The sequence below is a fragment of the Chanodichthys erythropterus genome, chromosome 13 (assembly GCF_024489055.1).
Source record: "Chanodichthys erythropterus isolate Z2021 chromosome 13, ASM2448905v1, whole genome shotgun sequence".
NCBI classification, from domain to species: Eukaryota; Metazoa; Chordata; class Actinopteri; order Cypriniformes; family Xenocyprididae; genus Chanodichthys; species Chanodichthys erythropterus.
The window spans coordinates 51753308-51778484 of record NC_090233.1 but is presented as its reverse complement, the minus strand read 5'-3'; the positions used below and the strand labels follow the sequence as shown (position 1 = coordinate 51778484).

At 32.4% G+C, this 25177-nt stretch overlaps 1 protein-coding gene across 2 annotated transcripts; it reads right to left on the bottom strand.

The window, feature by feature from the left end:
* Positions 1-4173: 4173 nt before the first annotated feature.
* On the bottom strand, positions 4174-24258 carry gusb (glucuronidase, beta). Of its 2 annotated transcripts, none has more exons than XM_067406255.1 (12): positions 24021-24258; positions 22005-22190; positions 21661-21842; positions 19630-19772; positions 17595-17782; positions 15741-15884; positions 13514-13692; positions 12496-12639; positions 10832-10916; positions 10055-10231; positions 8709-8844; positions 4174-7622 (listed from the first exon to the last, which is right to left on the bottom strand). In XM_067406255.1, exons 1-12 carry the CDS (start codon positions 24219-24221, stop codon positions 7474-7476), a joined length of 1914 nt encoding a protein of 637 aa, XP_067262356.1. In that variant the 5' UTR covers positions 24222-24258; the 3' UTR covers positions 4174-7473. The 2 variants fall into 2 exon arrangements, with proteins under 2 accessions (XP_067262356.1, XP_067262355.1); XM_067406254.1 differs by having other exon boundaries at positions 4175-7622; positions 12496-12642.
* Between the last annotated feature and the right edge of the window lie 919 nt (positions 24259-25177).

Here is a 25177-nt window from a genome sequence, read left to right as displayed (position 1 = left end):
CATCATATAAAGCGATCGAGTCTCGTCAGAACATTTGGACTAAACCTCTGAATTCATATGGTTTAGTTTTACAATCTCTTTATGCACTTTTTGAAGTGTCAAAGTTGCGTGGGCTGTCAATGAAGGGACAGAAATTTGTGTTTTGAAGATGAATGAATGACGTCAGGGAGAGTAAATGTAAAGTTTTTCATTTTTGGGTGAACTAACACTTTAGCTACCCATGTATTGCTGAAGTTTAGGTCTTCTTATTATGTCAAAGACCTGCATTTTCATAAAATTTTACGAAACTCATTCAGAGACTCATAATTGTGGAAATCCCAACATATTCTGATTGAGAAGACCAGTGTGTTCCTGGAGATGTCAGCTTTGAGTTAACTACTTCTACATGTATTACTGGTTTCATAAGTACACTAGTGTTCCTTATGGAGTTAGAGTAAATAGACACTTTGAGAGATTTCAAACTCTCCCAGGTTTCCACCCTTTGTGCTTGAGTTTTTAGCTTTATTTTCCATCAACATGTCTTTTTTAAGTCCATTATACTACATGCTATAGTTTATTACTTTTGTGTTCACGTTGTAGCACGACTGACATCACGTGAGATGCATCTACTGTAGTGTAATTTGTTACCCATAAACCCCTCAGCCTGCCATCGCCCTTGACCTTCCTACAAAATTACAAGTACTCACAATTCTCTGTCCGCCCACCTCTACCTCTCAGTATTTGTCTCCAGCTGTTGGGATAGTTGCGACATACATTATTGTCCACATATGCAGGTTTTAGTTCATTTAGAGTAAAAAAAAAAAAAATGTCGGATCCACAATCTCCTGTGCTGTCGTGTTGGACGCTGAAAGTCATTATTTTGTTGGTTCTCACAATGAAAACTTTATCTGAATTTACCAACTATCCAATCCAGTATTGCACAAGTCAACGTTTTCTGGTGACGTTGAGCTAATTTCAGTTTTCGAACGGCCATCAGGTGCTTTGTGTTAATGTGAAGTTAAGATAAACACCCAGCTGAATTAGTTTAGTGAGTTTGCACTCTAAATGCTGGTTAAAAACAACCCAAGTTGGGTTGGAAATGGACAAACCCAGCGGTTATTGGGTTAAATGTTTGACCCAACCTGCTGGATAGTTTTATTTAACTCAATTATTGTTTAAAGTTTACTATATTGCTTGCTTGGAAATTGGAAATTAACATTTTTAATATTTTTAATAAATGAACATTTATTAAATATTCACCTTTTGATTATTACCGTTGCCTCTAGTAATTATGTCTGATTTTTAATTTCGGGTTCATTTTAAGGGAGCCATATAGTCATTTTTAAACATTAGTTGGGTTAAATAAACCTACCCAGCAGGTTGGGTCAAACATTTAACCCAATAACTGCTGGGTTTGTCCATTTTCAATCCAACTTGGGTTGTTTTTAACCCAGCATTTAGAGTGTGTGAATGAAAATAAGGTTGTGATGGATGGATGTTGATTGTTCAAAACATTGAAAATACTTTCTTTTTCTTTGTTTTCTGGAAATACAAAATCTGTATTTTTATCCCTCACAGTCTTGTTCATTCACATGAATTTAAAAATGGTATCTACCCAAACTAAAGTCTATGGCTTGGTGGTGTTGAGTTATTCTTTGACCAGTTGGTTTAATTTATTGACCTTTCTTTCATTGGAAACCTTGTATTGAGGAGCACTGATGATGCTTTTGTGAAGCAAAACTTATAAATCTCCGTAAAGCGTTACCAGCCAAACCTGAGCTCAACGGTCAGAGCGAACAAATCGAAACGTAGTTAGTTACACAAGAGTTGTTCAGATTTGTACATTAGTGTCTGTGAGTTCTGTTGGTTTTATATATTCAATGCAGACAAGTTGATGCCAGAAACAGTTTCTCCCATCAAAGTCAACATGAAACCTTTTGCAACCCGTTTTACTTGAGTAATGTGACGTGTTTTAGAGAGAAAAGGGTTATTCAGTGTCAAGAGATTAGGGATTGTGAAAAGGACCTGACTGTGTGTTTTCTCCCTAATATTTTTATTAACCAACAGCCTGAGGAATCTAGATGACATGATCTTAAAAGTAATTCCATATGCTTTTCAAGTTATTATACACTCTTAAAAATAAAGGTTCTTTATTGGCATCAATGGTTCCATTTAACATCCACGGAATCTTTCCATTCCACAGTAGGTTCTTTAGAATATTTAAATATTTTTGCACTGAAAGGTTCTTTGGGAACCAAAAAAAGGTTCTTCTATGGCATTGCTGTGAAAACCCCCTTGTGGAGCCTTTATTTTTAAGATAACGAACGTTGATGATAATGTGCACTGGTGAATCATTAAAGAGCAGGAACGTGCATTAAGAAAGTAAATAGTCTGTTTTAAATTTATATATTTGACTTTAAAGATGATGACATCTAAGGCTTAAAAAACTCTGTTTTAAATGAATCCAATTCATATGACAAGATCCCCCCCAAAAATGACAACAAAGGGTTGCCTTCATAACTTTAAATTTCATTAAAAGTGCCTTCTGTATGTCCACTGGGCCTTGGAGTTTGGAGTCACTGCAGCCTCGATTCTGAAGCGGTTTGGTTAAAGTCTTGCCTCTCTTGTGGGTAAGTTTAGATCGGTGATCTTTGAAATATCTCGATAATGTCTCATAACCAGTATCCTTAACTCAATGTCTCACTGTTATAAAAGCAAAAAACACTGTAAACCCAAATCCAAATGTGTCTGAGTGATTTGGTTGTTCCTTCACTCTTCTTTGTATTATTTCTGATGTTTTCTGCAAACACACCACGTCAGTCCTGAGAATTGTACAATGTGACTTTCAGATAGCATTTTTTTCTTTCTGCTTTTTGTTTCCTGATGTAATTGTTGGGGCGACGAGCCCCTGTAGATGTACAGACTGTTAACGTTATAGCATATTTTAGTAGATAAACAGAAATGAGAAGTGGACGGATCGGAGATTCCATGTTTGGCGTCAGTTTTTATTTTGAACGTACCTTTTTGGGGTATTTCTTTTGTGGAAAATAAACTGTTTCGGTTTGCTTCTGTATTTGCCAAATATGAATTTAAGTTAAAAAAAAAATGCTGTATTTTCCTACATGGATTACGTGTTATGGAGAACGCAGAAGAACATTGGACGAATTCCATTTTGTGAGATCTGTGTCTGGGAATCAGCTGGAGGAGACACTGCAGTGAACATTAACGCGTGTCGTTGTTTTGTGGATTTGATCTGCCATTAAAACATTCCCCCAGACGTCTTTGACCCCTTTTGTCCTTTGACCTCTGTCCTTGTGAGAAAAATGATTGGCTAAACTGTTGAGAACTGACATAAACTATGTTTGCGCTCTTAAAAATAAAGGTTCCAAATGGGTTTTTAGCAGCAATGCCATAGAAGAACCATTTTTTGCTTCCCTAAAGAAATTTTCAGTGAATATTCTTAAAAGAACATTTTTTTTTTTTTTTTCTTATTGTAAAGAACATTTTAATAATATAAATAATGTTTTTTCCACTATAAAGAACCTTTAGTGCTTCCATGGATGTTATGGAACTATCAATACCAGTAAATAAACTATTTTTAAAGGTAAAATACGATTTATGATGTTAAAATACGTTCTATTGACCTAGTTTATTGTTCATTTACTACTATTACTAATATCGATCCACTCTGGATTGCAGAAGAAGAAAGCAAAACTTTTACTTAAACACATTTCCCATTGTATTTTAATTATTGTTAATCTAAAACCATTTTTTGCTTATTGATATGGCTGAATTGGTTCATCAAAGATCAGCAGCAAAGAAATAAAGTGAGATTAAATACATAAAGTACTTTTTTTTTTTTTTAATTTAAAGGGTTAGTTCACCCAAAAATTAAAATGTTGTCATTAATTACTCTCCCTCATGTTGTTCCCAACCCATAAGACTTTCATTCATCTTCTGAACACAAATGAAGATCTTTTTGATGAAATCTGAGAGATTTCGGTCCCTTCACTGACACACAACTACCATGTTGACGCTTAAAAAAATTCATAAAGAGATCATAAAACTAATCCATGTGAATTGAGCGGTTTAGTCAAAATTTTCTGAAGAGACTCGATCACTTTATACAACCCGAATTCTGGAAATGTTGGGACGTTTTTTTTAATTGAATAAAATGAAAACTAAAAGACTTTAAAATCCCATGAGCCAATATTTTATTCACAATAGAACATAAATGTTTAAACTGAGAAATTTTACAATTTTATGCACAAAATGAGTTCATTTTAAATTTGATGCTGGCCACAGGTCTCAAAATAGTTGGGACGGGAGCATGTTTACCATGCTGTAGCTTCTCCTCTTCTTTTCAAAACAGTGTGAAGATGTCTGGGCACCGAGGTTATGAGTTTCTGGAGTTTTGGAGTTGGAATTTGGTCCCATTCTTGCCTGATATAGGTTTCCAGCTGCTGAAGAGTTTGTGGCCATGCTGTTGTAATAGCTGCATTACACAAGATATACACAAATACAGAAGACCTTCCCTGAAATAGACGTCGTCTGGAGGGGAGCATATGTTGCTCTAAAACCTTTATATACCTTTCAGCATTCATAGTGCCTTCCAAAACATGCAAGCTGCCCAACCGTACTTATGCACCCCTATACCATCAGAGATACTGGATTTTGAACTGAACACTGATAACACGCTCCCTTCTCTTCAGCCCGGCGGACACGGCATCCGCGATTTCCAACAACAATGTCAAATTTGGACTCGTCTGACCATTGAACACTTTGAAACAGTCCATTTTAAATGAGCCTTGGACAACAGGACACGACGGCGCTTCTGGACCATGTTCACATATGGCTTCCTTTCTGCATAACAGAGCTTTAGTTGGCATCTGCAGATGGCACGGCGGATTGTGTTTACTGACAGTGGTTTCTGGAAGAGTTCCTGGACCCATTTAGTAATGTCATTGACACAATCATGCTGATGAGTGATGCAGTGTCATCTGAGGGCCTGAAGACCACGGGCATCCAGTAAAGTTCTTCGGCCTTGTCCATTATGCACAGAGATTTCTCCAGTTTCTCTGAATCTTTTGATGATGTTATGCACTGTAGAAGCTTTTGCAATTTGACGTTGAGGAACATTGTTTTCCACAATCTTTTTACGCACTCTTTCACAGCTCTGCCCATATTTACTTCTGAGAGCCTCTGCCTCTCTAAGACATCCCTCTAAGAAAAATCATGTTACAGACATGATATCAATTAACTTAATTAGTTGCTAGATGTTCTCCCAGCTAATTTTTTTCAAATTTCTTGCTTTTTCAGGCATTTGTTGCCCCCGTGCCAACTTTTTTGAGACCATCAAATTTGAAATGAGCTCATTTAGTGGATAAAAGTGTAAAATTTCTCAATTCAAACATGTTCTATTGTGCATAAAATATTGGCTCATGTGATTTGAAAGTCTTTTAGTTTTTATTTTATTCAAATTTAAAAAAAAAAATGTCCCAACATTACTGGAATTCGGGTTGTATGATGTACAGATTTAGGCTTTTATTCACAAATAAACATTCATCAACTCACACATCAGTTGTGGTAAACGGAAGCTCAAGCTTGATTGCTTGACGTGCAAGAACCGATGTGCTTCATTCTGATCAATGTTTATATGTGAATCAAAGCCTAAAATCAATCTGTTCATCATACAAAGCGATTTGATTTCTCACAACTTGAGCTTTTTCTGGTAGCTATTCACTGCCATCATATGGACAAGTGCGAGCAGGATCTTTTTTTTAATGATGAATTAACTTTCATTTTAGGGTGAACTATCCCTTTCAGTCTTGTGATTATGCATTTGAGCCAGAGTGTATATTTACATTTATCATGGTCTCAGACTTCCTCCGTCTACTAATTAAACATCCTTTCCAGACTTAAAAACTAGCAGGAAGTAAAGCAGTTCCCATGGAAACACTTTACAGCAATGTTGCATCGCAGTATGTTGTGTAATGAAGCACACGCTGCATTAACACTGGACAATAAACAGCTGGAGACAGTTTCTGGAAACACTGAAGAAAAATAACAAATGGTAGATTTTTTGATGCCTCCATCAACCTGTCAGATGTAGTTTAAATCGTGTTCAGTAGAATTGAAACCTCATACAAGTACAACAACAGCTGTCAACCCAACATAAATGATCATTCTTGCTGTTTATTATATGATAATCTTATCCAAGTCTGAACCGAGGAAGATGTTTGTCTGCTGACACTCTTCGAGCATAAAGTTGTCTATAAATGAATCTGAACTGAATCTAGGAAACAGATGAGTATCTGATGGCAATAACATGAACATCCATAATCTCAGGAAGTTTCTTGTGGAATGTTGTTTATTTTGATGACATTGCTGGAAAGGCTTGGAATGTCCACAAAACAAAGGACTCATTGAATTACTCATTATAAAGTAATTAACTCTTTCCCTGCCATTGACGGAATTTTCAGGCAATCCATGTTTTCAGTGTTATACGTTAGGGGGCGCTATTACACATCTTCTGAAAGAGTACAGAATCTCCGGATCAAAACACAGGTAAAGAAGAAGCAGAAACAAGCGATTGTTTACGCTCATGTAAGCTAACGCGATCATCGACCATTTAACTAGTGATGGGACAAACGAAGCATTGCGAAACTTTGAATCACTTCGCAAAATAATTAACTGAAATGCCACTCAATGGTGACCCCTGCTGATCAAAACAGTGGAAATGCAACAAAACACCTTTAACAAACCAACTGCAAATGTTTTATTTGTTTTTGTTTTATTTATCTGTATAATATGTGTTATTTTATTAAATTGTAGAGTTTGTTTGATGGAGAGCTTGGTTAATCAGGCCAAGAACTCAAACTTTTCCTTTTTAATACACAAATGTGTCATTAAAAATGTCATCAAATTTCTAAAAACCATATATAGACACTGGTTTGTGGGTTCAGTCTATGGTTAAGAGAGATCATCCTAGTGGTGAACCACTAAAATTTGTAAATGTTTCGAAACCTTGTTTACTGAAATCACATGACTTTGGTAGTTTGATACACACTCTGAATCACTGGTTCGAAACAAACGATTCGCAAGGGTTTCGAAGCTACTGTCATACAAATCAACACAACACTGGTCACTCGCACACAGACAACTCGTTTGAAATCATTGCAAACATTCACAATATCATTCCCAGAGGCCGAACGCCTGCACAGGGCACTTCCTGTTCCAGTTTAATAAAAAAATTAACAAAAAAATTCCAGTTTAAAGGTGTTGCTGTGTTTCAGTAACATGAACATTTGCAATTAAAAGTTGAGAGTCTTTGCAAAGATCACATGGATTCATCACACAATCACAGCATTCGAGCAGATGTGATCACATATGAGCAGAAGGATCTGTGTGATTGTCATAGTGTAGGAAGTATAAGGCACGCCATTTCCACTGCTCTTCCTGTTTCCCAGCGTACACAGGAAGCAGTTAATCCGCTCACTGGCAGGGATACCTGGCCCAGGTGGGCAGCACACCTGTCTCGTTGGCGATCCTCCAGTATCGCTCCCGCAGGAGAAACGCTCCGGCTTTGGGCTGCCGCTGCCGAGTGAAGACTCCTTTCTTATTCCCGACCACTCGAGCGATGGCTGCAGACAGAGAGAGATGAAGGGATCAGGGGATCTGCAGGGCTTTGAAGGCTTTTTATGACCTTTTTAAATCAAATTAAACCCTATGGGTGGGGAAGAGCAATGTCTATGAGAACATCCTAAAGCGTAAAATTACTGTAAAAATAACGCAGTTCAAATAAATGCAGTTTTGAGAAAAACGAAAAGCATTACAACATGATAAACCTCACATTTCAGTCTTTTAACCATTTTTAAAGGGAAGGAAGTTGTCAAAATGATAAATTATATATATATATCTATACATACACTAATGTTCAGAAGTGGGGTTGGTACGATTTTTTAAATGTTTTGAAAGAAATCTCTTCTGCTCACCAAGGCTGCATTTATTTGATCAAAAATACAATAAAAACAGCAATATTGTGAAATATTATTAGAATTTGAAATAACTGTTTTCTATGTGAATATATAGTAAAATATAATTTATTTCTGTGATGCAAAGCTGAATTTTCAGCATCATTACTCCAGTCTTCAGTGTCACATGATCCTTCAGAAATCATTCTGATATGATGATTTGATACTCAAGAAACCTTTAACAATGTTATTATTTTTTCCATATATATTACATACACACACCCATATATTTGTTGCATAAAATATTTTTTTTCGCATTTTCAAAATCATATATTTTGTATTTAAATACATTTTTTACACAGAGTGTAATAATCAACAGTTTAACAATCAATCATATTAAGCTATATCACGTTTCCAATTTTTCTGTCCCCAAATTTGATAATTAAGATTTTTCTTACTTCATTTATGATGATATTTAAGACTTGTTATGGCGTTTAATTCGATCAAACTGAATTTAAGATTTTTTAAGGACCTGAAGGGACCCTGTGGATACTTTCCTTAAATTTCAAAACTACAAGTTGCATGAAAATGTGCAAATAAAGTGTGCCGATTCCATGCGGACGTGCTGATAACCAGCGATCCATCTGACACGTTTTCATTCTCTTATCAAAAGCGTGCATGAGTGAACAGTATGCTAGTTAATGTGTTCCAGAAAAACTTTCGGATCAAAAGGAAAAGGCTGCGAGTATTTCCTACTTTGAGCCGTCATGAAGTCAGCAAAGTTCCAGATCAGCTCTCCGATGACGAACTCCTTCCTCTTCTGGTCAAACACGTTGTGGTAGTTCTGCAGGACCGTCCTCTGATACTCTTCTGTGAACATCATGGGTGGATCCTGCAGGACAACAAACACATGAGAAAACAGGGTGAGTTTTCCCACACCGGTCAGTGGTGGCTAAATTGAAAAAACAATTTAAAACAGGCATAAATATTTTTTGCAACAATGAAACTGTACTTTGCATTACTTCTTACTATATATTATATATATAATTATATATACAAAGTAAAAAAAAAAAAAATCCAAATAAAAAATCTCTCATATCTATATCAAGTAAATCATATATAAATTATGCAAATCAGATCTTATGTTCTAAGAATATTTTATATATATTTAGATATTACTTATTTACTTTTTACTTTAAAATATGAAAATCTATATGATAAATAGATCTCTATATACACACGCATACGACAGGTGTGTGTATATATATTTAACCAAGTAAAAAGTAAATAAATATTAAGTAATATCTAAATATATATAAAATATTCTTATGACATAAGATCTGATTTGCATAATTTATATATGATTATATATATATATCTGATTTGCATAATTTATATATGATTATATATATATATATATATATATATATATATATATATATATATACATACATACATAGTATATATTATATATATATATTCTTAAGATAAGATCTGATTTGCATAATTACTTTAATAAATCAAATATATTTGTATATATAGATCTATTATATTTTTTTACGTTAAAAGTATATAAATAAGTCATATGTAAATATATATGAAATATAAATATTTTTTATAACACAAAGTCTTATATGCATCTATATCTATTTAATTAAGTTACAAAAAATAGAAATATATATATATATATTCTTATGACATAAGATCTAATTTGCATAATTTCTTCAATAAATAAAATATATTTGTATATATATAGATCTATTTATCATATACATTTTTAACTAAGCAAAAAGTATATAAATAATAAGTCATATATAAAATATAAATAAGGTCTAATATACATAATTCCTTTAGTGAATAAAAAATATAAAAATATATGTATATATTTAACTAAGTTACAAAAAAATATAAATATATATAAAATATAAATTCTGATGACAAAAGTTCTAATTTGCATAATTTCTTTAGTGAATTCGGTCTATACATGTATCTATAAATGAATACAGCAAAGATTAATTAAAAAGTATATAAATAATAATATCTAGTGAACGAAGTTCAAATGAAACCTTTAATGAAACGTTCGTTTTTATTTGTGGACTTACACTGTGTAGGCCGGGCACGACGTCCGCTCCGTACTCGCTCTGGATTATGGGCTTCTGGTATTTCCCATACCAGTTATCAAACTGAGTGGTGAGCTGAAGACTGATGACCTCTGTGTGACCCGGGTCATGGTACCACGAGAAATAGCTGTTTACACAAATAACGTCCACATACGGGGCCTGAGGAGGAGAACCGGTCAACACAAACAGCATTTATCACATGGTAAAGGGGACAATCATGTGACATACTCCCATTTATCAAAACTGAATCACTCTGGTCACATACACAAAGGTTAGCCAATTAAAACAAACGTTATAGAGAACATTTAGGCGTCTTAAAGGTACAGTAGAAACAACCTGTGTAACTAAGGGTGGAAAATGAGTAATTATTAAGCAAATATTAATGCCTTATTCTGCATGACCTTATTCTACATTCTTAATCCTACCAAATACCTAAACTTAATTACCTTACGAACTATTAATAAGCAGTAATTAGGAGTTTATCGACGGAAAAGTCATAGTTATAGTAGTGAATATAGTAGTGAATAATAGTGAATATGTGTTCCCTATACTAAAGTGTTACCATATGTGTTTGCAGTGTTCAGGGAAAGATGCAGATCTACTGTAGTTCAACTCAACATGATGGAGAGAAATATAAGATAAGAAATGTTTAAACAGCTGAAATAAGAAGGTCAGGAGGGACTCGGGTGTGGAATTATTACTTTGCAACATACAAATGACTCAAAAATAAATGTATAAAATGTGTAGTTTATGTCTCACCCCTAAATCTCTGGCGTAGTTACTGTTTGTGATGTATGTGACCGGCCGGGAGGAATCCAGAGATTTCGTATGAGACACGAGCTCCCTACGGAAAAATACAACAAGAAAAAATTTCTGACACTATGAACAAGAATTTAGTCCCAAACTCTTCTTTGCCAGTCTTTCATGATTATTGCATAAGGATGTCTGATTTTATTATTTAAAATAATTCATAACAATCGGTCACCACAAGAAATTTCTGGCTGATTAAATATGAATTTGGATTGATTTCTTTTCCAGGACGTGTGATATTTTATTTAATGGTAAATTATTTAATTATTTAAAATTGTTATTATTATTTATTTTAATGTAATTTAAAAAATACATTAAATTAAAAATCCTTTAAAAAAAAAAAAAAAAAAAATATATATATTTATATATATATATATAAATAAATATATATATGTTTATATATATATATATATATATATATATATATAAAATTTAATTTATAAATCTATTACAATTATTAGTAACATTTATTAACATTAGTTAACATGAACAATGAAAAATACTTCTAAAGCATTTATTAATCTTAGTTAATGTTAATGTTTCAACATTTGCCAATGTATTATTAAATAGCTATTAACTATTATTATTATTACTACTTTTAATTATAATTATTATTAACTTATTAACTATTGTGACCTTTTTGTAAAGTGTTAGCAAAGTAATTTGAAAATGTATTTATTATTTATTTATTTGAATGATCTAATTTATATTATTTTTTACTTATTACTCATTTTATTCAATTTTTATATAAAACATTTTTTTAGCATTTCCAGATTTTCCATGACCACAGGAACATGAACAAGAAACTAGTCAAACGTCAGTGATGCAGACAGAAGGAACATTAACATCACGGCATTGAGTTTAATATTGTGCTGCTGCAGTTCTAGAAAGCATTAATAATTCAAATGGATGTTATTTGCAAATGAATAACCCATTAGAGCTAACGCTGCTGAGACTCAGTGAATCGTACATCAGACCATGAGAAGTTTCCAGCGGCCCGTGGCGTCTCTTTATGATGCTCAGGTATGTAAATGAGTGTCAAAGCAGGTGTTTCCACCTGAAGACATTCTTTACACCCGCTGAACAAGACTCGACACATGATCACACACAAACACACTCATTGTGATGCATTATTACTGTCAAAACAACAGCTTGACATGAACAGAGAAAACACCATCAAAACACACACCATTACATCTGATTAAAGGTCATGGAAAACAGGAGTTTTGCTTTTTTAAAGGGATCCTGACATGAGAAAATCAATTTGGCATAAAACAGGTCTTTATAGCATTAAAACATCCTGCAAGTTTCAGAGCTTCAAACGTCCTCCTCATTATAAATAAAGCATTTATTTAATCACGCTCCAAAAATGGCTCATTTGAATATTACGGGAGTCGTGACGTCACACGGGCAAATACATTTGCATATGCCCGCCCCCAGAGCAAGACATCGACCAATAGTACTGTATTATAAGTGAACCTCAAGGAATATTTGAAAATAATAAAAAGAATCCATGTCATGACCCGTTTAAATGAAGATTTAAGACTTCATCATAAGGTCAGGGCTTTTCGACCACTGAAACCATTAAATTAATCATTTAGATTTAGTCTCACTTGAAATAGAGTCCCGCGGGCGGCATTTCAGATGCAGGCTCATTGGCCACAGACCACATGACCACAGAGGCATGGTTTTTATCACGTCTGACCAACTCCTCCATGACGATCAGGTGATGAGCCAGAGAAGCGTTCCCAAAACTCCTTCTGAAGGCAACACACACACACACACACACACGTTCATATTTTTATAATTAAGGATAAATTTGAGTTATTATTGTTAACTAAAAATAAAATGATTAGAAATTGTTAATTGTAAAATTAAAATAGCTAAAAAAAAATAAAAAAAAAAGAATGTTATTTGAAAAGCTTCAACTTAAAAAAACAAGATAAAATTACAAATGTTGTCTTGGCAATGAACTACAATAAGTTTAAGCACTAAAACTTATTTAAAATTAAACATTAAAAAGCTAAAATGGAATAAAAATAAAATAAAATTAAAAATTGCATAACAAAATGACAAACTTAAACTAAAATTAAAATGAAAACTGAAAATACATAAAATAAAGTGTCATTCAAAATATTAATAAAGACTACAATAGTATATTATTAGTTAACAAACTAAAAGTATTAAAAATAATTTTCATTATTTGAAATCAAGCTGCAATGAAATCTGAAACAAATTAAAGCTATATTTTTAAAAACTAATAAAAATAAAGCACAAACTAAAATGAAAATATGTGCTTTAGAGCTAATTCAAAATATTAATAAATACTATAATAGTTCATAAATATTTCATTTTCAACATTTACTAATACATTATTATATATTGTTTAATGGACCTGAGCTGATATGAACGAACAGTGAACTGTTGTATTTTTATTAACTAACATTAACAAAGATTATTAAAAATAGCACAATGCATTGCTCATTGTTAGTTAATGCATTATCTATTGGGACCTAATTGTAAAGTGTTACCAAATGAATCCTGTCAGACATGGACAAATGGAAAAAAAAAGGGATGCAACACTGCGTTTCTGTGTACAACTACTGTGTATTTGTTGGGACGGCGTCTCACATGTCTCTGATGCCCACTCCAGGACACTCGTCTATAACCACGATGCCGTGACGGTCGGCCATCTGCAGGATCTCCTCGGCGTAGGGATAGTGGCTGGTGCGGAAGGAGTTGGCTCCCATCCACTTCATCAGGTTAAAATCCTTCACGATCAGAGGCCAGTCGAAGCCTTTCCCCCGGATCTGAGACACAGACGGCATTCATCATAAATCTTACAAAGCTTACAAAAGTGCGCCTCCACTGAAATATGAAATATCTGTGTGACACTTTACAATAAGGTTCAATTAGTTAACACTGGTTAATGCATTAACTTATATTACATAACAATGAGCCAGTGTTATATTAATATCATTGAGATAATATTAGGTTTTATTTTTAAATATTTCTATATAGTTTTTAATAATTGTTTTTTTCAGTTTTAGTTATTTTTAGTACATCAAAAAATTAAGATGTTTAGGCTTTTAGATTTTATTTTATTTCAAGTGTTTTTTTTAATGGTTTTAGTTAACTTTAATAACCCGCCAATCAACAATACATTTGTTATAGTATTTATTAACCTTCGCTAAAAATTTGTCAAAATTACAACTGTATATTTTATTTCTTGATAGCTCAGGCACATTACATATTATTAACAGACATAACTTTAATAATATTTAATAATGCTTTCCCAAAATCTGGAAATTTTGATTTCCAGGCCTAAAAAAAAAAAAAAAGTAAAAATAAATAAATAAATAAAATAAATAATTGTATTAAATAAATTAAATAAAAAATAAGTAACATATATATATATTTGTTACTTTTTTATTTAATTTATATATATATATATATATATATATATATATATATATATTTTATAAAATGAGATGGATTAAGTATTTAAATATATATATATATATATATATATATATATATATATATATATATATATATATATATATATATATATTTTACACATACATATTTAAATAATCCATCTAATTATTATTATTATAAAAAATTAATTAAAAAAAATTAAATATATATATATATATATATATATATAATTTTTTTTTATTAATTAATTTAATATATATATATATATATATATATATATATATATATATATATTTTTTTTTATAAAATGAGATGGATTAAGTATTTAAATATATATATATATATATATATATATATATATTACACATACATATTTAAATAATCCATCTAATTATTATTATAAAAAATTAATTAAAAAATAAAATAAAATATATATATATATATATATATATATATATATATATATATATATATATATATATAATTTATTTTTATTAATTAATTTATATATATATATATATATATATATATATATATATTTTTTTTTTTTTTTTTTTTTATAAAATGAGATGGATTAAGTATCATTCTTCCTCATTGTAAAACTGTATCTGACAAAATTGTGCCACTGAAACATGAAATCTAATATTTTATGAGGATTCATGAGGATCAGTGTGCATCCATGAACTTTGACTTTGACCAAACGTCAGCTATAATAACAGAAGAACAACACTCCGTGAGAGGATGCGGGCGTGTGGGTAGAGTGGTTGAGTTAATAGCTGCTATCAGCTGGTTTAACCAGATGCTTGGCTTAAAAACACAACTGTGCTCTTAAAGCGATAAAACACCCTAAAATGAACATACTGTCAGCGTTTACTCTGTAATCATGTAGTTTCAAACCCATATGACTTTCTTTCTTCCATAGAAAGAGTGGTAATACTAATGTTTATGATAAAAGAAAAGCAGAGACCATGTGCATATTCATTCAATCTCAATGTAATCTTCACACAAGAACCGATGCATTTCAACATAACTCAAGCATGCAGAACGTGTGAAGATGTGCAAACATTAATGAGAATTGAGAGCTTTAATGATTTATAATATCATATGATTTCAGAAGAATCTGAATATAATCCATGAGTCTTATAAACTACTTTATGAAACTTTATGGTACTTTTATGCCATTTTAGAGCTTGACAGCATCTAAACCTCATTCACTTGAATAAGAGCACGTGCTAAACATGTTCCACTGAAGACAGAAAGTCATACAATGGCAAAAATTACATTACTAATTAGTGTCATCAATACGTGGCACTGACAGTTTATACTCATAAATGTCTTTTTCTGTATCTGGTTCTCTTTAGCATTGACATTAAGAGGCCGAGTTATTGTGTTTTTGCTGCCCTCTGCTGACACTCACGTCTGCGTCCTCGTGCTTGTTGACCCCGTGGAAGTAGAACGGCTTGTTGTTGATGAGAAACTGCGTGCTGGTGACTTGAACCGTACGAATACCCACAGGAAGAGTGTAAACATCCGTCTGTCCATCCTCTGATGTGGCCTGAACCTACAAAACCATATCAGACCACATGTTGTTCATACAGTTTGATTCATAAAGTTTTAAGAATGCATACAGCAATACTTACCTACATATACAGTACCAGTCAAAAGTCTTTTATGCTCATTAATGCTGCATTTATTTCATAATAAATTGAGAAAAAACTATAATATTGTGAAATATTATTACAATTTAACATTATGGTTTTCTATTTTAATATTCTTTAAAATATAATTTATTATATGTGATCAAAGCTGAATTTTCATCATCATTACTCCAGTCTTCAGTGTCACATGATCCTTCAGAAATCATTCTAATATGATGATTTATTATCAATGTTGGAAACAGTTGTGCTGCTTAATATTATTTTATAACCTGTGATACTTTTTCAGGATTCTTTGATGAATAAAAAGTAAAAAAATATCAGCATGTATTTAAAATAGAAATCTTTTGTAACAATATACACTACCGTTCAAAAGTTTGGGGTCAGTATTTTTTTTTTCTTTCTTTTTTTGGAAGAAATTAATACTTTTATTCAGCACGGATGTGTTAAATTGATCAAAAGTGATAGTAAAGATTTATATTGTTAGAAATGATTTATATTTTGAATAAATGCTGTTCTTTTTAACCTTTTATTCATCAATGAATCCTGAAAAAAAGTATCTCAGGTTCCCAAAAAATATTAAGCAGCACAACTGTTTCCAACACTGATAATAACTGAGCATCAAATCATCATATTAGAATGATTTCTGAAGGATCATGTGACTCTGAAGACTGGAGTAATGATGCTGAAAATCCAGCTTTGATCACAGGAATAAATTATAATTTAAAGTATATTAAAATAGAAAACCATAATTTTAAATTGTAATAATATTTCACAATTTTATTGTTTTTTCTGTATTTATTATGAAATAAATGCAGCCTTAATGAGCATAAGAGACTTTGTTCAAAAACATTAAAAATAGTAAACTTTTGACTGGTAGTGTATTTGAAACTAAAACTTTTTAATGCTTGCAAATTACTCGCATGATTTACTGAATCAAAGTTTTGAATCAATTCACTGAAAAGGGTTTGAATCAAAATTTGTATAAAGTCCTTTCATTAATTACTCTAGTTGTGTAGACCATCAATGGAGGGACAGAAACCTCTCAGATTTCATCAAAAATATTTTCATTTGTGCTCCAAAGGTGAACGAAAGTCTCACAGGTGTGGAACGACATGAACTAACAATAAGCCGTTTTATTAACTAAGGTTAACAAAGATGAATAAATACTGTTTCAAATGTATTGCTCTTTGTTAATGATAGTTAATACATTAACTAATAGGAACTCATTGTCTATTGCCATTTCTTCTACTGAAGTATCAATCAGAAATGCCATTAAAACACCTTGTTCACACTCTAATACCTGTGAAACAAAGAGAAATCGCTAAACTCACCTAGACAACATAATCATTATTTTTGTTTACATTCATATGAATCAGAATATCTTCTCCTCCCTCTTGCAGTTCTCTTCTCTGATGACGAGGGCGGAGCAACCTGTCACTCAAATGAGATCCACCAATAGCAAACCACAACCATCCAATCAATTTCCCACTGACAAAATCAAGCCCCGCCCTACATTTGTTCTTGTTCGTGAAGCATTTCACTCAGATATACGTCACTATAGGGAAGAAAAGACTAGCACAACTCCCATCTTTAAGAAGCTCAACTTCACTGACCTCCATGGAGTAAAGGTATCCTGGGTTTTCGTGCATCAGGTACGGCCACCAGAGGTTGACGTCTGTGACTTTGAGCACTCCTCTGGAACCGTTAGCCGAAGCCACGCATCTGCCGTCCTTTGCAGAGAGCATCACTTTCACAGCAGGTTTAGAGCTGCCCAACACGGACACATTATAACTGACCAGCCCTAAATCACAGGACAAACATATGAACAGATGAATTAGGACTAAATCAAAGAACATTTTAAACAAATGCATCGGGTTCATAGTTTTCATGTGACGTCACACTCTTATAGGAACGTCCAGCTGGAGGACAAAACAAGGCTTTCCTCCAGTCATTTTTACCAGGTTTGTACTTATGTAGTAAGACATTGATATTAAAAGACCAAATTATACACCTTACTGATGATGCATATTATAAACAGGAGAGCATGAACTCAGAATATAAGTGTAAAGTGTTTTTCCATAGAAAACCATTATAAAGAAAAGCGTTTTATAATGTCTGGCTGTTTTTAGTGATTGAAATACTGCAGTAGGTGCTGTATATGTATTACAAGAGCCCAAAACGTCCATTTTTATCACAAAATAGTGGTCAAAATATTAGTGGCTTGAAACTAAAAATGGTCCATTACTAGAAATCGACCGATATATTGAATTACCAATATTTTCCCCGATATTTAAGCATTTTACCATAATCAGATATAGGTTTAACCGATAAACGTTGCCATCTTGTGGGTGTTTTGAGAATTGCACGCAGGATCACCATTACAGTGCATCTGAGGGGAGACGAGACAACGGTGTGCACAGGTGAAGTATACTTACCTGCTTTGCTGTAATTAGTAAACTTTATTTAACACAACAGCCATTAATGCACAAATTAGATGCGTTACATAAATGTCTGAAATGTAGCTAGTTTATGCATCTTGTCTCTAAGAAATAGAGATGAGCTCACGGAGTCACGTAAGATAATCCGTAATGTCCTGTCCCAATAAAGATGAAACTTTGAATGAATTAAATAATACAGCCATGAATGAGCACATGTTGGAAATAAAAGTGCTGAATTTAACTCTCTCTCTGTTGTCTGTTCATCATTAGTCTCGTGAAGTCGTCTGTATTTTGCGGTTCACTCAGTGGGTTAATGCTTGGCCACTGCATGTAACTTTTAATAAGATTCACTTGTTTAAAACACTGTAATTATATAAACATTTACTATATAACCATTAATTCACTAATAAACATCCAAGTAAATGCAACTCTGTGGAAATTAATTATTTGTTATGTCCGAGCGATCTCAGTTTGAGTATAGTTCTGTGTAAATGCAGAGATAAACAACGCTGCAGATATTTCATCGTCTAGAACATCAAAAACATTAGTAATAATTCTGATAATACATACCAGTTGAGAAATGCAATAAAAAATGATGTTTTGTTTGTTATATTCCAATATTTAGATAATATTATTCAGTTATTTATTATTATTCTTCACTCTTCAGCCTATTAAACAGCTTATAAATCTACTAAAACTGTAGTTTAAAATGAAGTATTACATTTCGGCAAAGTTGATATGACTCTTGTCTTTAATTTATTTTCTCCATTTGAAAACATTAGACATTCTACATTTATTTAGCTTTTGCTGCTGACGCTTTTTATAAATAAAATTATTTTTGTAATATGAAGATTAAAATTAACAAAATTTATTGGAGTATAAATAAGATTTGTTATGTTTTCTATGCAAGGAGGGAGTGATTTGTTATAAATAAAATGGTTTGTACTGTTCAGTTCAGTAATCGTGTCAAAAACAACACGTATTGGTTATCGGGCACAAACAATTTATTGGTATCGGTTCTAAAAAAATCAGTATCAGTCGATCACTATCCATTATCACACAAAATAATACAATTCTCCCTCGGTTTGTTTTAAAATCACACTTACACAGGAAGTACATGAATGTTCAAAAACAAACCACAGTAGTCTTCAGTTACAGCATTCACTATATGTGAAAGTATCAGCAGCCACATCTTTTTCAGTCAGCTTACCAATGTTATCAGAGAATGTCGTCTCCACTGTGATGTCATCAATGTGCACCTTCGGTGTCGTGTACAGCAGGACCAATCGGTGTATTCCAGCATAGTTGAAGAAATCAAAGTTAATGTTCTGAATGAAGTAGCCAGAGGGGTATCTGTATGGAGAAGATAATGGTAAAGAAAGTTGCAGTACTTGCACTTACAGTGTACTTACCTACGAAACTATTGAGTAATATTAGGTAACTACATTGGTTAAGGTTAGGTTTAGGGGTAGGTTCAGGGTTATTACCCAGTTATTGCAATTACTATAATAAGTACATAGTATGTACATGGGGAACAGGACTGTAAAATAAAGTGCTACTCAATTTTCAGAAGAGAGAAAGATGTGAAATGTGCATTCGTAAGTGTACGTTGACTTGCCTTTAAAAAGTCACGTAAACACACATTTTCCGCAGACATGGAAAACAGTGGGCTTGCTTCGATAGTCTGTGTTATCGGTGTTCACTTACCCACGGCGGCATCACCCCCCAACTACATTTTGATATTTTTTATAGTAATAAATGTCATTTAGTTCATTTAGAGAACAGATACAATTAAAAACTGAGCGCATTTACTCGGCTCACGCTGAACTGAGCAACAGTCGCAGCACAGATCAGCAGCAGGAGTCAGATTTAATTTATCACGTAACGAGAGTGAGGCGAGCTGACTGACAAGATGATGGTGGAAGATTTGGGTTCAAAGTGAAATGTGTTTGCGCCTATTAAACGAGTTTGTAATTGTACTGTTTTGTTGTTAGAATAATAATTCAAGCAATTGCTGCCTCTGAATTACCATTAATGCGAAAGCGAAAGTAAAATGTAGACTTGTGCCGATATTTGGTAATGCGATATATCACAATAATGAATATGCACAATATTGTTATCATGGGCATTTCAAAATATCGTAAATAATAATTTATTACCAGTTAGTAAAATTTTTATAATGCATTAAGAATATTTTCCACATCAACATATAAAATGCACAACAACGCTTTATTTTGCGTCAAAAGAACACGCACTCAGATGTAAACAAGCCCAGCGTGCATAAGAAGCACATGGTGGAACGAGTGAAGACGACGCGCTGAATGAAAGTGCACGTTCACTCTCTGACAGCAGAGGGCGCTGATGGAACAGCAGAAATGCAGCGGTTACCCCGGAAACCCCGCAAACAAAGCAGCTGCGCTAGTGAAGTTTTTAAAATGCTTCAAACAGACATTCATTTTTTTGTAATCTCAGTGAATACTTAAAGACTTAATAGGCTATTTATTTTCAAACTTAAACATTTTTATATTTTAATCTGGACTACAACATGCGCTAATGATTAGAAATGTTGGGATTATTTGTTATTGTTCAGTAAAACTTTGAGACATACGGCTTCATTAGTTAACATGTTAATTCATTATTACCAATGAAAAATACTTATAAAGCATTAATTATTCTTAGTTAATGTTAATTTCTTAGTTACTGTTTAATAACATTACTAAAATCAAAAGATCTTATTTAATGGACCTGAAATGATCAGTTGTGTTTCTTGACTAACATTAACAAAAAATAATACTTTCCGTAACAAATGTAGCTGTTGCTCAATCTTAGTTAATGCATTAAATAACGAGACCTTATTGTAAAGTGTTTCCTGTTGTTTTTTATCATAATTCTTTTGCATTTTAATCTGTTTGAAAATTTAACTTTATATAATTTTTTGTGTATTGTATTATTGTATTTAAACATACAGAGTTCTTAAACCTGTTATACTATGACAACACTTTTTTTTGCAACTTATTTCAATATCGTGATAATACCGTATACCGTGATAAAAGCTTCAGCAATTAATCGCAACATCAATATTTGATACCGTTACATGACTAGTAAAATGCGCACAGGCATTCATAAGTCGTGTTTACTTGCACAGGGCAGAGCGTTTTCTGATCATTCATATGGAAATTGAGATTTTTCAGTGCCCAAACACTTCTTTAGAGCCACTATATGGACACCGGCTGCATCTAACCTGGTGCGATCGTTCATGTACTGGATGGTTCCTGGTGGAAGCGTCTCTAGAGTTAAAGTGTTGTTCACTGCAATGGTGATTCGACATGTACTTCCGGGGCTCTGACGCAGGACGCCGCCGACGTCCGCCTCAAAGGGTAGATGACCGCCCTCGTGTTCAGTCATCTTGACCCCGTTCACCCACTGCAACATGGGAAGAATCACAGATCCATGTGTCAGTCCTGAGACTGTGACTAACCAGATGAGTCAAAGACACTCGCACCATTACAGGCAGACAAATCTGGAAAGTGTGTGCATGATAAAATACAGAGAAAAGAATCACTGATGGGCTTCTCATGTACTTACAAGCACAGAATAATAGTGCGCACTTCCAACTCGGAGCATGATCCGTGTTCCCTGGTCCTGGATCCAGCGGTTGGGCACCCACACTTCCTTCTCATACCACACCCAGCCAATGAAATCCCTGATTTTGGAATCTTGTGTGATGTCGTTGTAGCTGGACGGCACCGGCATGTCAATCACTGGACCCGTCTGGAATAAAAACACTTAATATTAAACAATCAAAGACTCGGAATGCAAAATATGAATGATTTCATGCTTAATATGCAATATTTTATAGTGGATCAACTACTTTGACAATAGCCTCTAATAAAATGAACATTTTATTCTGATCAAAACACTTAGTACTCTTCTTAATAAACACAATTCAGGATGTTTCTTCACAGGACACTTTACAAAACACACACATTACACATCTGTTGATTGTGCAAGAAGAACAAAACAAGATAACTGATCAGAGAATGAATGCAAAGGACTGTGGGTATGTTTTTGCAAGTCATACACTATTGCAGGGGTTTTCAAACCGGGCCGAAAGGGAGAAAAAACATGTAAACAAATGTAATAAATAAATAATTAAATACTACTAAAAAAATACTAGATTGAACTAACTAAATTTAATAATAATTAAATAATTTTAATAATATGATGAATTAAAAAAAAACAATTAAATAGATAATAAATCATTTTAGTAACTAAATAATACAGTATGTAATATAATAATTAGAAAATAAACAATCATTTATCATAATATTTTCCCAAAAATATTTTTACAGTTTTTGGTGAAGTGTTTATACTTGAAAATATAGAGCTGCTTTTTAATTATATTTTAGGAGGGGGTCCCTGAAATATGATCATTTTAATAAAATAAAATGGATAAAGATATGCAGAGGTTTTCAAAATAAATTAATAAATCCAAAAATGTTGATGTATAAAGACGCAAAACAAATATATGTAAAATATTATTTGTTACATTATTTTCTATTTTTAGCTGTTTTTACTTACTATAGTAAAAAAAATTAATAAATAACTAGTTAAATAATACTAAAAAAATACTAGATTGAACTAACTAAATTTAATAATACTTAAATCATTTTAATAATATGATGAATTAAAAAGATTCAATTAAATAAATAATAAATCATTTTAGTAACTAAATAATACTGTATGTAATATAATAATTAGAAAATAAACAATCATTTATCATAATATTTTCCAAATAATATTTTTACAGTTTTTGGCAAAGTCTTTACACTTATATATACATATATATATATATATATATATATATATATATATATATATATATATATATATATATATATATATATATATATATATAGCTGCCTTTTAAATTAAATTTTAGGAGGGGGTCCCTGAAATATGATCATTTTAATAATAAAAAATAAATAAATAAAATGAAAAGTTATGACATTAGATGAATAACGCACAATTTCTATGTGAATCTCGAGATGCTCTTGCATCTCAAACAATAAAACAAATAAGATTAATGCAACTAAATAAAATTAATTCAAACAAATAAAAAAAATTATTAAATTATTTAAGTAAATAAAAAATTAAAATGATACATAATAACCCTAACAGTTCAGCACTATAGTAAGTAAAAAACAGCTAAAAATAGAAAATATTGTAACAAATAATATATATATTTGTTTTGCGTCTTTATACATCAAAATTTTAGCATTTATTACTTTATTTTGAAAACCCCTGCATATCTTTATCCATTTTTATTTCCATATACAGTGGGGTCCAAAGGTCTGAGTTTTTTATTTTATTTAAAACTAAAAATACACACAAAAAGTTAGGATTAAAAAAATAAAACAATGTTATAATGTAAAACAACGAAAAAATGCATAATTTCTGTGAAGCTCAATATGCTCTTAAAAACATCTCAAACTCGACTTTCACTCAGCTGATAATAGCTGAATTGAAAACATTTCACTTTCACTAGACTTTTGGAGCCCACTGTGTGTTCCAGCTGTGCTGCGTCAGATCTCACGTGACCTCCGCCAGTGGACGCTTGAACCACTCCTGCTGAAAGCCGCGGTTCCGCTCAGGAGAAAGATCCGCTCTGAACCTCCACAGGCCGCTCACATCCTTCACTTCTCTGGTGGGAGAGTCAGTGGGAAACAGCATCCCGCCCTGCAGCGACTGACACACCCTGCAGACAGCGGCTAGAAACACACACTTCACCACCGAGCCCATCTTCACGCGATGGTCAACTGTCTGTTTACACGCGTCTCTCCACTTCCGCTACGCGCGTGACGTCATTACACGTCAGAAGAACGCTTCCTCGACGGAATCTGTAGTAAAACATTTTATTAAAATTTTTTAAAACGTAATATTTTATATTACTTTACCATCAATATTTTATTTACACGATTTTTCTTATATTTATATGTTTTTACTATATGTTATATATGACAAAAATACAAAAATAGTAGGAAAATACGACAAAAACAGTGTACATATATATATATATATATATATATATATATATATATATATATATATATATATATATATATATATATATACTACAAAATAAAGATTTTTTCGTGTGGCCTGTATAATATATAATTATCTAAATACTATTAAAAATATCTCAAATAACCGAGATATAAAACACAAAAATGCATGTGTCATGTTGACCACGAGGGGGAGACAACATACTACTTACTAGACTCAAGATTTGCTGGCAAACGGTTCACACTACCCAAATATTTATGTGATATATTTCCATACCTGTATGCGGAATAATGTTTCCAAATGGTTACAGAAACCCTTATGCACATATAAGAAAACTAACAATTGTGACTTAAAGGGTTAGTTCACCCAAAAAATTAAAATAATGTAATTTATTACTCACCCTCATGACGTCGTTCTACACATGTAAGAACTTCGTTCATCTTCAGAACACAAATTAAGATATTTTTGATGAAATCCGATGGCTCGTGAGGCCTGCATATAGACCACTTTGGAGCAGACGTCACAATGACGTCACTTGCAGCTGCGCGCGCATAGTGGTTGCAGAAAAATAGCGGTAGCAATTGGAGGAAAATAAGAGAATAAGAGAAAAATGTTTTGTTGTGCCTCTGGATGTTGGAATCGGAATGCAAAAAATATAATCTTCATTTTTAAAGAAAACCATCGTTGAAAAC

What these genes read in the sequence shown, in the direction of transcription:
- gusb (XM_067406254.1), bottom strand. Translation starts at nt 24,221, where the DNA reads ATGGGCTCGGTGGTGAAGTGTGTGTTTCTAGCCGCTGTCTGCAGGGTG. An exon ending in TCAAGCGTCCACTGGCGGAG is followed by an intron (nt 22,191 to 24,020) that starts GTCACGTGAGAT and finishes TTTTTATTCCAG; the next exon opens with ACGGGTCCAGTGATTGACAT. An exon ending in ACTACGCCAGAGATTTAGGG is followed by an intron (nt 10,232 to 10,831) that starts GTGAGACATAAA and finishes TCTCCTCCTCAG; the next exon opens with GCCCCGTATGTGGACGTTAT.